At 45.9% G+C, this 13,234-nt stretch overlaps 1 protein-coding gene across 2 annotated transcripts in view; it reads right to left on the bottom strand.

The window, feature by feature from the left end:
* Nucleotides 1–10,522, bottom strand: part of SOCS7 (suppressor of cytokine signaling 7) — a gene marked incomplete at its 5' end in the record, with an annotated part of 36,432 nt that extends 25,910 nt beyond the window's left edge. Inside the window, 2 exons of one of the 2 annotated variants that reach the window (XM_080923966.1) lie at nucleotides 600–664; nucleotides 9,540–10,522. In XM_080923966.1, coding sequence (XP_080780092.1) covers nucleotides 600–664; nucleotides 9,540–10,507 — 1,033 coding nt within the window. The remainder of the gene's footprint in view (nucleotides 1–599; nucleotides 665–9,539) is intronic. The other variant, XM_080923965.1, reaches the window with a different exon arrangement.
* Nucleotides 10,523–13,234: the final 2,712 nt, after the last annotated feature.

The raw sequence follows: 13,234 nt of genomic DNA, 5'->3' as shown, positions 1-13,234 counted from the left end.
AATATGAGATTAGGTATCACAGTGACCCATTACCAAAACACTTAACAGCCTTCTTACTTTAGCAACTGTGTTCCCTGCTGCAAGAGGACAGCCTTAAATTAGACACAGTGAAGAGTACTAACAGCTGCCAGCAATGCCAGCCCCGAAATGGTAAGATAAGAGCTCACGAAGTCCCCTGTGCCCTGAGTCTTTAAACTAGACCAGACACTCATGGGTCATTTTTATTAGATAATCCATAAACTTCCTTGGAAGCTGGGACAGGAATTACGACTTCAGGAGAGACTTCTATGCATTGCAAGCTTATGTCTTAGTAACTGCTGACTTTAAGCTATATGGAAGAACCCTGAACTAGGAAACTGCTAGGATTACCCTATTACCAAGCAACCTTTACCTTCCAGTGTAAAGCATCTGAAATCAGAGCACACACTCCACATGCCAGAAAAACATCCCCAACCCCAAGGGCATGGATGAAGAAAATTATTATAGACAGCCAGAGAGGTGACTAGAGTTCCCAGCAATGCCCGTGCCAGGGTGTTTCCAGAGACATCTCAGGACACTCCTACTTTCAGTTGTCAGAGCAGAGAAGATAGGATCCTTACCTGTGAACAAGGGGCTGAAGGAGACCGGAGAAAAGGCACTTTGAGTTCTTGTCAACCTGGGTTTCCTAGGGGGAAATGAACACATATGCACTTAAATCACTAGAACACTGGATTCCAGATGTCCTGAAACACAAAGCAAACTCTTTATTACAGACATATTGGCAACACTTCTGTAATAAAGCCTAAAATTTAAAGGAGAATGAAATAATTAAGGCAATTCCTTAAATAGATTTGGCTACTCAACTCACCAGCCTACAAAGCAGTAGCAATCCCTTGGGTCCTGACATGCCCAGCACAGAGGAATAAAACACCTTGAGTGGTAATTACTAAGTCTATTTCATAAGGAAGGGAGTTGGATACTGAGTGGATTTTCATCTGAAAGCCAACCAAAAGGCTTTAGGCCTGAGCAGCTGCCAACCTGGACCAAGACCATGCCCTCTGAGTCTAAGACAAGAAGGTTCTACATGGCGTCAGGAGACAGGGAGCATACCCTGGCCCAAGAAGAGCACTAAAGGGTACACAGCCATCTTCAGTCATGAACAGCCCTCTGCCCATGGCCCTAAGATGTGAGCCTAAGCCATGGCTAACAGGTTCTTGGAGTAGCTCTCCCTGGCAGCCACAGATACCCTCCCCTCTCTGAGTCACCCAGCTCTGCTTTCACGTTCTCCAGAAACCATTTTCCATTATACACCAAGATAACAACTTATCTGCTTCAAGTAGTTTTTCAGCAAACAATGAAGAAGAAAAGATCCCAACAGACTTTCTAGCCAGAAATGTGTTAAAACATGCTTTCATTCACCTCCAGATGACAAAGATTTTACAGAGGAGGTAGAGACAGGCTCATGCTCACAAAGGGTAAGGGGGTAAGTTCTGATAACTACAAAAATTTGTCAGTAGTTAGGCAGGGCTGGAGAGATGGCTCAGTGGTTAAGAACACTGGCTGCTCTTCCAGAGGTCCTGAGTTCAAATCCCAGCAACCAGATGGTGGCTCACAACCATCTGTGATGGGATCTGATGCCCTCTTCTGGTGTGTCTGAAGACTGCTACAGGGTAGTTATCTTTAATAAATAAATAAATCTTTAAAAAAACATAAAACCATTTGTTACTCAGGGCTCACACTATAGCCTCGTTAATAAAGTGCCCACCTACCATACACAATGTTTAAGCCAATCCCCCCAGCACCACCATATTTTTGAACATGTGTGTTTGTATGTCACATTATGTGGGTGTTCCTTGAGGCCAGAAGAGGAGACAGGAACCCTGGAAGTGAGGCTCCTGTGAGCTGCTCTGGGTGTGGGAACTGAACTCAGTGCTGTGAAAGTGTTCTTAACCATTGAGCCATCTCGATAGCCTCAGTAGAAAAACAAAAACCATATTTATGCTTTTTGTTTTGTTTAAAACAGAATTTCATGTAGCCCAGGCTAGCCTCTAACAACAAGTAGGTGAAGATGAGCTTGCCCTCCCTTTGCCTCTCTCTACCTCTCAAGAGCTGGAGCCACTACAGACATGCTAGTAGGCCCAGCTTCACATTTTTTCTTAATTTTTTTACATTAAATTTTATTCATTTTAATTACATGTAAGTATGTCTGTGTATGTGCTTGTACATGTAAGTACAGGTATCACTGGACGCCAGAGGTGTCAGATCCCCTGGAGCTGGAATTTCAGGTAATTGTGAGATTCCTGGCTTGGGCCCTGGGAAATGAACTTAGGTCATGTGCTCTTAACTGCTGAGCCCTCTCTCCCACTCCTGCTTTTATGTTTTAATGTAGACACCTGAGCTTCTCAAAACAATTTCAAAACCAGACTATGAAGAGTTTAGTCAGAAAGCTGCAAACTAAATGTGATTCTGTGTACTTGGGAAACAGAAGCAGGAGGGCCACCTCAAGTCCAAGGTTTAGTCTGGGCTATGAAACAACACAACTCAAAAAAAAAAAAAAAAAAAAAAAAAAAAAAAAAACCAACAACAACAAACCAGCACACACCTTCAGTGATACAGAGACAGATCTTTGTGAGTTCAAACTAGCCTGCCTAGTCTACAGAATGAGTCCCAGGCCAGACACAGCTACAAAGACTCAGTTCTCAAAGAAAGATGACCATGGGCAGCTTCTATCTAAGAGGTCTGACAAACACACTTGAATACATCCACAGCCCACACATTGGACTTGGCTACATAAAAACAAGATACAAGATACAGGGGGCTGGAGAGATGGCTCAGTGGTTAAGAGCACTGACCCCAGCAACTTCATGGTAGCTCATAACCATCTGTAATGTGATCTGATGCCCTCTTCTGATGTGTCTGAAAACAGGTACAGTGTACTTACAATAAATAAACAAATATTCAAATATTAAAAAAAAAAAAACAAGATACAACCACACATGGTCTCCATTTATAAAAGTTGCTCATGGCTACAGCTTAGTGCCAACAACCTAAAGGAAACTTAAGCCTACTGGACATGAACTTAAAGCAGTCGAAGAGCTTCCAAGCTGACTTTTATTTGATAACTTGTGAGGACAACATTAAACTCAGCAAGTAGAAACCCAAAGACTGGCCTTTGAAAAGGTTCACACCTCAACCATTTGGCAGTTTGCCTCTTTTCAAAGGAAACTGCATCATTCTGCCATCTGCCCATGCAGGGACGAGTCTCCTCGTGCCAAGCTCTGAGGAAGGGCAGTATCCAAGCAGTCTTGCGGAGGCCCTCTCATCTTCTCTCCCACCCCCAACATTTTGAAGAAGAAAAATCATAGTTTCTAGGATCTAGAAAAAGAAAAACATCTGAATTTAAACCCAGGCAAAACCATCTAAAAGTACTAGATGGTTTTTCCTGGCAAAGATGTGTGCTTTGTGGCTTGAGGCTAAAAGCTAAAAGGTATAAGGGGCTGAATGGCTAACAATAACTGTACTTCCTTCTCTCTCTGGAGAGACACTGCCTGACTGAAGCCCATTTTCTATATCAAGGACCCTGGGAACACTGTAATGTGAATTGCTCACGGACTATCTACAAGCCTATCTAGTTGACTGAGAAACAAAGCAATGAAGGGATAACAGAACTGAGGATGGCAGTTACCTGGGGACAAAACATACCAAGGAAAGCAACACTCAAATCCAGATAAAGTATAGATAATACTGTACCTATTTACTAAGCTTAATGATGAGTACCTCGGTATGTATTTATTACTTTAGCACAAATAGTTTCTATATCCCTTTTCATACATAGTAAATACCTGGGATGATGAAAACTTATTTCTCAACTACTTCTGACCCTTCTGCCTGACCTACTCAGCGCTAAAGTTACAAACATGTACCACGATACATGTTTATGAGGTGCAACATGCTTGGTTTACAAAGTGCTGGGGCTTAAACTTGAGGCTTCATTCATTAAAGGCAAGCACTTTACCAACTAAGCTACATACATTCTAGGCCTCCAGATACACATATTTTGCAGTGCTGGGAATTTAACCCAGGGCTCAGAGCAATCTAGACAAGCACTCTACCAAGCTACATCCCTATCCCAAATAAACAATTCAAATTAACATCTATACTATATTCATGGGTCATTAACAATTTCCCACATCAACCTGAAAAACACTGGGGTATAAAATTAAAGTACTTTAACTTTGCCAATGAGCCACTTTCATCATAGAACAGACTTATTGGAAAGGTAGGTTATGACTCAAGTGACTAGGACTTTAGACAAAGGTCTTCTGGGGAGCTTGCTGTCCTTTGAGTCAGGAATGTCATTGCCTGAACTATAGGTAAGAGAACATCCCTATCCATTTCCACTCTGCAAAGTATCTGCATTGCAACAGATTAATGAGATAAAAGGAGTCAGAATGCTAGACTAAACAGGACAATATCACATAGATGTAACCATTGGCCAGTTTTCAAATTCCTTGGAACCTAAAATACGAACAATGAATCATACTGTATACCACTCCTGTCCATAAATCCCTTTATCCCTAAAACTTACATGTATCCCTTCCTAAAGCACCTTCCAAACTAAGATGCCCAAACACTAGTTGTGTGGCTCTAATACACCTCTGCCCCTGCTAAGGCACTCAGTGCCAAGTCAGGCAGCCTGTGCCATTTCCAGCACATCATAAGCCAGTGTCTGTTCATGTGCTACAGGCACAAAAACCATGTGTTCATTTTTACTTCCAATACACAGACATCTGTGCAGCAAGGTCAGATCCAAAACTCTGTTGTAAACCGACTAGAAACCGATGGAGGGAACTCCTAGGGAAAAGCCAACGACCACAGTCTAATCTGAAAACCTCTGGAATGATGTTGGCAAGAAGAATATTTAAGGCACAAGAATCAATTGGATAGACAAAAAACTGAAAGCCAAAGAACTTATTCTGTGAGAGCTGACAACCACAAGCAGTTTGTAAAAAGATAGTTTGAAAGGCCAACAGAACATGAAGCAAAAACCCAAGCACAGCTTACCACACCAGTGTTACCTGGCTTTCAGCATGCCATGTTATGGCTCATTAGGAAGCAGGAGGCTAAGTTCAACACCAGCCTTGAGCACATACAGAGTAGGTCTGAAGCCATCCTGAGCTACACAAGACCAGGTATAATGGTACACACATCTATAATCCCAGGGTTCAGGAAGCTGGCCAGTCCAGACTGCACTGTGAGACTGTATATCAAAAGGACGGAAGGGCTGGTGGAGAAGAAAAAGAAAAGGGGCTAAGAGATGGATCAACTGTTACTTGCTGCTCATCCAGAGGACATGAGTTTGGTTCCAGCACCCAAGTTAGGCTCACAACTGCCTGTAACACCAGACCTATGGGATCCAATGTCCTCTTCTAACCTCATCAGGCATCTACATATGTGTGCAAGTACATACAGATGTACACATTTTAAAATATGTTTAAGAAAATCAAAAGTTTAAGAATTCTTTAAGAATAAAGAAATGGGCTAGAGAGACAGCTCAGTGGTTAAGAGCACTGACTGTTCTTCCAGAGGTCCTGAGTTCAATTCCCAGCAACCGCATGGTGGCTCACAACCTTAGTAATGGATGCCTCCTATTCTGGTGCTTCTGAAGACAACAACAGTGCACTCATCTACATTAAATGAATAAATAAACCTTAAAAAAGAAGAAACAAAATAACAGCAGTAAAATACACCCTTTCCCCTGGCTCTTAAGACCCAAAGAAATATAAGTTTCTGCTGTCAGCCAAGTCTACCCATGACAGCAGGGCCCCAAACTTATGCCAAAGTAGCCTCACTGTCCAGAATAGCACCTTTTTTTTCCTACAAACAAATCAAAAATCACCACAGAACTGCTCTTCATTTCTTCACTACACAACCATGAAGACTGCCAGGAACAGCCTCAACCAATCCTGAGACGAGGCATCTACCTATTTCCGACTGAGCATGTATTATGTGATGATTCAAATAGGGCAGATACACGCTATTCTTCACCAAATCTGAAGGAAGACAATCAGTTCAACATATGAGGCAGACAAGGAAACTCCACTGTTTTTTCCTGAAATAGCAAAGTTCTATATTATACCAAGGCCCATAGGCATGAAGCCCAGCTTTCTGAATTTTGACATATGTGTGGTATAAGGCCTAGCCCAGCTCACAAGAACAGAAAGCTGATTAGTTGGCAAGCTCAATCTTACTTCACTTTAAAGAGTTCTTAAAGCTAACTCATATTATTATTTTGTTTTAATAGAAAGAAAAAAATTAAGACAGGATCTTTCTATGTATTTCTGGCTAGCCTGGAGCTTGTTATATAAACCAAGCTGGCCTCCAACTCAGAGACCTGCTCATTTCTGCCTCCTGGGTGCTGGCATTAACAGTATGTGTACACTATGCCCAACTACATTTATTTATATTTAAAAAACTGGAGTGGGTGCAGGCATATAGAGGTCAGAGGACAACCTGTGAGGGTCAGTGCCCCCTTCCACCACGTGGGTCCCAAACTGGCTCAGACTCCAATCATCAGGCTGTGTAGCAAACACCTTTATCTGCTGAGTTATCCTGCTGACCCTCACACTACTCATTGGCTTTTAAAGATTTATAGTTTGTGTGTGTGTGTGTGTGTGTGTAGACATGTGTACATGGACCTGCTAAGATCAAAAAAGGACATTTGATCTCCTGAAGCTAGAGTTACAGATGGTCAGGAGCTACACAACCTAGGTGTGTGGGAATAAAACTCTTGGCTTCTGCAAGGTCAGCAAGTGCTCACATTTTCTAAGTCATCTCTCCAGCATCCATCCCCCCATCATAGTACTCTTAGGACTTGTAAATCTGGGCAGTTCCATTTAAAGTACTCAAAAGAAAGTTGTTCACCAATAGAAATTTGGACTGCTAAGCCTTATAAAAATGATTGCTAGAAAATCCTCATCGAAATCGATAGCTGTGGGAAACATGTAGATGGGAAAGGTAGATGTTGAGTAGAGCAAAGAGAACTATGCCTAGAGGTTACTGTAAATGCCCCAAATTACATAGCAAAGACAGCAGAGGCCCATAATCACCTTCAAACAGTGCAGACATAGAGGCCTCATAACTGGCAAAGGACTGAGTCTTCTCAGAGCTTCAGGTGCTACCTTAAAACAAGAGAACAAGTGCAAACCCCAAGCTGCTGTTCTTCCCAACAAGAGAGGACTTGCTTAGGAGACACAGATCCACAGAAATCACAACTATCCTGGCCAGACTTAGCAAGGTTCTCACAGCCTAGAGGCTGCCAGCAAGACTGGCACAGAGTAAGTGTGGAGAAGACAGCAAGCAACACCAAAGCTTAGCACAGAAAAAAGTCCCAATTCAATCTTATTCTCTTCCAAAAAGCATAAAATATTCCATCTAGTTTTCTTCCCTCTTCTTCTGTAAGGACTTGAACAGGACAATTCACAGATGAAAGAGGACAGATATGACAACTCTGTAAGGACATGAACAGGACAAACCACAGATGAAAGAGGACAGATATGACAACTCTGCCCTCCATATTACAGCTAACACTCAACTTCCAAACAGAATCCACTTTCTTAATTCTCTATACAACATGCTGCCTCCAAATAGCAGTCAACCAAATGTTTACACACAAATACCTAGCTCTTCTCCAATTCATCAGAAAAAGCTCTTGGACCAAAAAATATATTTCTCCACTGCCCTGAACTAAGCTTCTTTGCAGAGGTACAGCCTCATTTGCTCTGCAAAAGAAATCTATATTGTGCTTAGAGTGAGGGTTGGTGACAGAGCAGCCAACAACCATTAAATTCTGCTTCCCAGGCAAAACACCATCCAATGGTGTATGCCTTTTCCACTTCCTAATCTATTAGACGTAGCAGCTAATTTCACGCCATACCTCATACTTGTCAGTTCAGGAATCTTAAAGCAAGTCCTGGTCAATGTGGAACAAAGGCAAGACAAACCACAAGAAAATGATCAATCCATCCTATGTCATTACCCACAGCTCCAACACTGCCCTGCCCTCACCCTCAGCTAATGCAAATTTCATCCACGTTGGTAAGTGGAGCATCAACGCAGTAGGGCCAGCCACTGTGCAGTGCAGGAACTGTTTCAGTAACCACACACTTTTCAGGACCTGAGCTCTCAGCAGGAATACACACATACACACACCCCAATAAGAAGAATAATAAAAATAATAAGACAGGCCCTACATAAAGGGGTACGAACTTGGGCAATCAGGGATCTGGGTTTGGCCCCATGGCACAGATACTCAGAAATGGCAACAAAGCCAAAGTAAGCCCACACCTTTATCTTGGAGTATTCAAATTCCCTTGAGAATCCATGTTCAAGTATGGGTGGTTTGTGATTGAGGATAAACTAGAGAGCTTTAAAAAATTAAAATTGGGCCCAGGCATACCTTTCTTTCAACATCCCCCCTTACCCTCCAAGATTCTAGTGCTCAGCAAAGTTATCAAGGTATCTTTGGCCTTAGTCTGCTGCCGTCTGTATGTTTCATCAGATAAACAATACCAAGCCCAATTCCAGCCAGGCATGGTGGCAGCAGGCCTGTAATCCTGGCCCTTGGGAGGAGGTAGGAAGATCAAGAGATCCTGACCAGTCAGTATACATAGTGAATCAAAAGCAAACCTGATCAACATAGTAAATCCTTGTCTAAAACAACAAAACGAAAGCCACCAATTCAGACTCAGAACCACAAATCACAACATTAACCACAAGATAAGATCCATTCATGGCTGCAAAAGCTGACAGCTTTCTAAACTGACACTACAGAACTGTCCTGACAGTCAAAAGTCTGGCCACTTCTTAGAAAATCAGGAACAACTCAACATTTAAGTTTGGAATTGTCATTAACTGGCCCAGAAGTCAATGTGTATACCTCACCTAGATTTCTCTCAACCGTGTGAGAGTAAGCACAAAGCCGTTCCCAGAAAGTGGTCAGCACACAGGCTTAGATAGCACATATCTAAGAACAACCAGGAGAATACTAAGAATGGAGCTACCCAGATAATTGCTGGCCAGATTCCTCAGGCTATTTGCATGCATGTACTTGTGAAGATAGTGGAGGCAGGTGCACAGAGAGAGAACAAGCAAGACAATCAAGATAATAACTGACAGGTGACTGACCCAGCTTTTTGGCCCCAAGGCCACACATTTCCAGCAACCTCCAAGCAATGTTAGTAATAACAGACATGGGAGGGGGTGCTCAAAAAGTGGGGCCAATACAGGAATGAAAGGTGAGGCAGAGCTTCAAATCATCCCCAGCAATAGACACTAACCCTCAGAAAAGTGTCAAGAGTGTGAACTCTCCAAGGGTGAAAGCTGTTTCCACAATTAGCTCTCTCTGATCTAATGCGAGATGTTACCACCCAGGTGTCTGCCTCCTCCAGAAGTCCACAGCTTTGAGAACTGTCAGTATCGTGTTAGCAGTAGAGGAAACGAGGGAAAAGAAACAAGAAATGGAACTTTGTCGCCTGCCCACCCGCCTAAGCCAATCTCACCTCCCCGCATCCAGCTCCCGGACCGCAGAGCCTCCCATGTCTGTCAGGCTCGCAGCTGAAGCTGCCAGATCTCCCGAAGGCCTCTTGCCGGTCCCATCCCCACCGCCCGAGCCGCCGTTGCAGCTCTTCGTTCGAAACAGGCGACTGAGGCGGATTTTGAAGGAGCCCTTCCGAGAAGGGCCTGCGAGGGGCCGAAGGGGACCGGGAGGGGGCGGCGGTGGGGGAGGTTGCTGCTGCTGCTCCCCTCGGCTCTGGCGCCCTGGAGGGACCAAGTCCTGCAGCGGAAAGGGCACCGGGGGTAGTTCGGGGCCCGGAGGCTGCAGTAGCAGCCGGCCACCCACTCCTCCTCCACGGCCCGGGCTGCTGAGCTCCTCTTCCGAGCAGCTGTTAGTCTCCAGGCTCTCGGCCTCCGATTCCAAGCCTTCCAGGACCAGCAGCGCGTCGCTCGTCTCCGTGGGGTCCTCCCCGGCCTGCGGGGCGGCAGCAGGCGGCGGGGCTTGCGGCGGCGGCGGCTGCGGGGGGCACGGGCACGGACAGCACCCTCCGCCAGCAGTCTTGATCCCCTGCCCCGCCGTCTGTCCGAGCCCCAGTGCCGCCAGCTGCGCCTCTATTCCAGCCACGGGACCCCAGGTCCGCTCGAGCGCCAAGCCCGGCGGGAGGGCCTTGGGATCCAGCGCACAGCGGTGCCGGGAACACAGCAGTTCCGAGGGTCCCGGCTCCGGGGCCGCCTCCGCGTCCTCCTCCTCCGGCGGCCGCCCCACGTTGCGGAACACCATCAGCTGCGGCGGCCGGGTGCCCCGCGAGCCGGGCCGCGCGAGGAAGGGTGGCGGCGACGGGCCATGGCCCGGGGGCGGCGGCGGCGGGCCTGGCTCGGGGGCCGCCTCTCCATAGCCGAGGAGGCGGCTCAGGACCCGGTACGAAGCGGCCGCCGCCGCCGCCTCGCCGTCCCGGAGCTCGGCCCCCTGCATCAGGGTGAGGGAGGGCGGGCGGCTGGGAGCCGGGCTGGGTGGGGACTAGGCCGGGCCCCGCCGGAGCCCCGCCCGCCGCGGCCCCCGGAGCGACAGCGCTAACGGCCGCCGCGGCCTCTGCCTCATAGAGGGGGCGGGGGGCGCGCGGAGCCCAGCGCGAGCCCAGGCCGCGCGCCGCCGCCGAGGACCGCCCCGATACGTCACTTCCTGTTCAGTCCCTGTCCCCTTCCCCAGGGTGCGCAGCGTAGATCTCCACTCTGCCTGACGTTGCTCTTGGCCCTGGTAACTATTGGCCGTCCGCTAGTTCTGTGGCTTCCTTGGTCTCCGGCACCGACCCCTGCTTTTTCACTTCCTGGGCGTCTAGGCCCCGTCCACCCTCCTGTGTAGAGCAGAGCAGGCCTTAGGACCCGGGTCTGGACGTGGGAGAGTGCCCTTGGCACTGTCTGTGGGTCTTGTCCCATCTGTGTTGCCTGGGGTGTGTGACCTTGGCCAAGTCATTTCATTAAATCTGAATCCTCTTTCCTAGAATCCGATGAATTGTGGAATGACTACATGAAAATGTGTTGTAGATCCTTTTATTCCATGATAAAACAACTGGTTCTTTGGAGGAAGACAGGGTGTATTTGACTGAAATAAAGAATGTATAGCGCACAATTTCCAAGAAATAAAAATATACAGTAGCCAATTCTGTATGACTGATTGTCAAATGCATACTTCTGCTAATTGTTGTCATAGCGTATGTCATGTTGTGGATAGAATTCAAGACATGGCACATGCTAAGCAACAATTCGACCACCAGAACTCTTCCCAGCCCTTCCCAAAGTGGTGACAAGTGACCGAGGAGTGTAATTGTGACAAGAGTTTTTACTAATATTTCCTTTTGTTGGTGCAAGAGGACAGTGAAAAAGCAAAATCTGATCAAATCGTCATTAATGAGGGCAACTTTGCTGAGTCTCAACCGGTTTCAATGACAGGGAGAGTTTCTTTAACTTTTTTTTTTTTCTGAGTTATTTCTAATGTAATACCTACAAATATACAGGGGGTGTAAAGCAGAATCTCACAAATTTCCATCACTTCAAAAAATATATGTGCATGCACATGTGTGTGCAAATTCCCAGAAAGGGCATCCAATCCCCTAGAACCGCTACTAGCTGTTGTAAGTCACTAGACATGGGTGTTGAGAACTGAGTTCTGGTCCTCTGCAAGAGCAGACAAGCTACTATCTGCTGAACTATCCAGGATCCTTCATCTCTTTCTTTCCTCACCCCCAGGTGTATATATATATATATATATATATATATATATATATATATATATATATATATATATATATATATATATATATATATATATATATATATATATATATATATATATATATACAGGGTTTCTCTGTGTAGCCCTGGCTGTCCTGAAACTCATTCTGTAGACTAGGCTGGCCTCGAACTCAGAAGTGTGTCTGTGCTGGGAATAAAGGTGTGTGCAGTCAGCACCCAGCTCCTATTAACCTCCCTCCCGCCCCCAGTCACCAGTGTAAGCACTTGAGTATGGATCCACAGCACAGGACAAAAGCCAGGCAGAGCAGCTTGTGTCTGTGGTCTTGGCACTTCGGGTGTGGTGGGTCCCTGGAGCACACTGACCGGCCAACCTAGCCAAACTGATAAGCTCCAGAATCAGAGAGGAGCAGGCACATTACAGAGCCATCTTCCCAGCCCAGTGGGGCTATTTTAAAATAGAAGTTTGCTCACAGCCTGTGACTGTAAAGATTTATTTACTTATGTATTTGTCTGAACACCAAAAGACAACATCAGACCCATTATAGATGGGTGTGAGCTGCCATGTGGGATGCTGGAAATTGAACTTAGAATCTCTGGAAGAGAAGCTTTACCTCTGAGCCATTCCTCCAACCCCACAGCCTGCAATTGCAAGTGTGCATTCTTCGGATGGAGAGAAAGCTCCTCTATGAAACACAGAAGGCCCTGATGATCTCTCCACTTGCAAGTCTTACACTTGCTCACCAAGCTGTATCTCATCCATCCCCTGTGGCTCAGTTCCACTAACACCGCCATTTTCACATATATGGGCATTTCGTCTGCTATTTGCCACCCCCTCTTTTTCTGCTGTGTTGGGGAGTAAATCCAGAGTTTATACCTCCAAAGTGAAACTGTAGCTTGACCAGTGAGCAGCACCTTCTGCCTAACTAATCTCCTTTCTCAGATAAATTTTCTCTCTTTTTGTGCTGAGTGAACTGGACAGCCTTCAGACTGAACTCTTCCCTCAGGACACCAGGGAGATGTTCCTTCTCTTTGAACTTGAAGACCAAGTCTTTGTTCCACTTAATTGCACATGTGTGGTTTGATTAAAACTCTGTCCAGACTTGAGAGACGGCTCAACAGTTGGGAGCACAGACTGCTCTACCTGAAGACTCAAGTTCAAGTCCCAGCCCCCACATCAGGCAACTCACAGCCACCTGTAACCCCAGTTCCAGAGAGTCACATCCCTATAGCTTTCACATGGGCATACTCACACGGAAAATTAAAAATAAAATAGGTCTGGAGAGAGGGCTCAGTGGTTAAGAGCACTGACTGCTCTTCCAGAGGTTCTGAGTTCAATTCCCAGCAACCACATGGTGGCTCATAACCATCTGTAAAGGAATGTGATGCCCTCTTCTGGTGTGTCTGAGAGAGCTACAGGGTAATCATATGTATATGTGTATGTGTATATGTA

The sequence above is a fragment of the Micromys minutus genome (assembly GCF_963924665.1).
Source record: "Micromys minutus genome assembly, chromosome: 10".
Classification (NCBI taxonomy): Eukaryota; Metazoa; Chordata; class Mammalia; order Rodentia; family Muridae; genus Micromys; species Micromys minutus.
The sequence above is the reverse complement of the archived record's forward strand: the minus strand, read 5'-3'. Positions and strand labels throughout refer to the sequence as shown.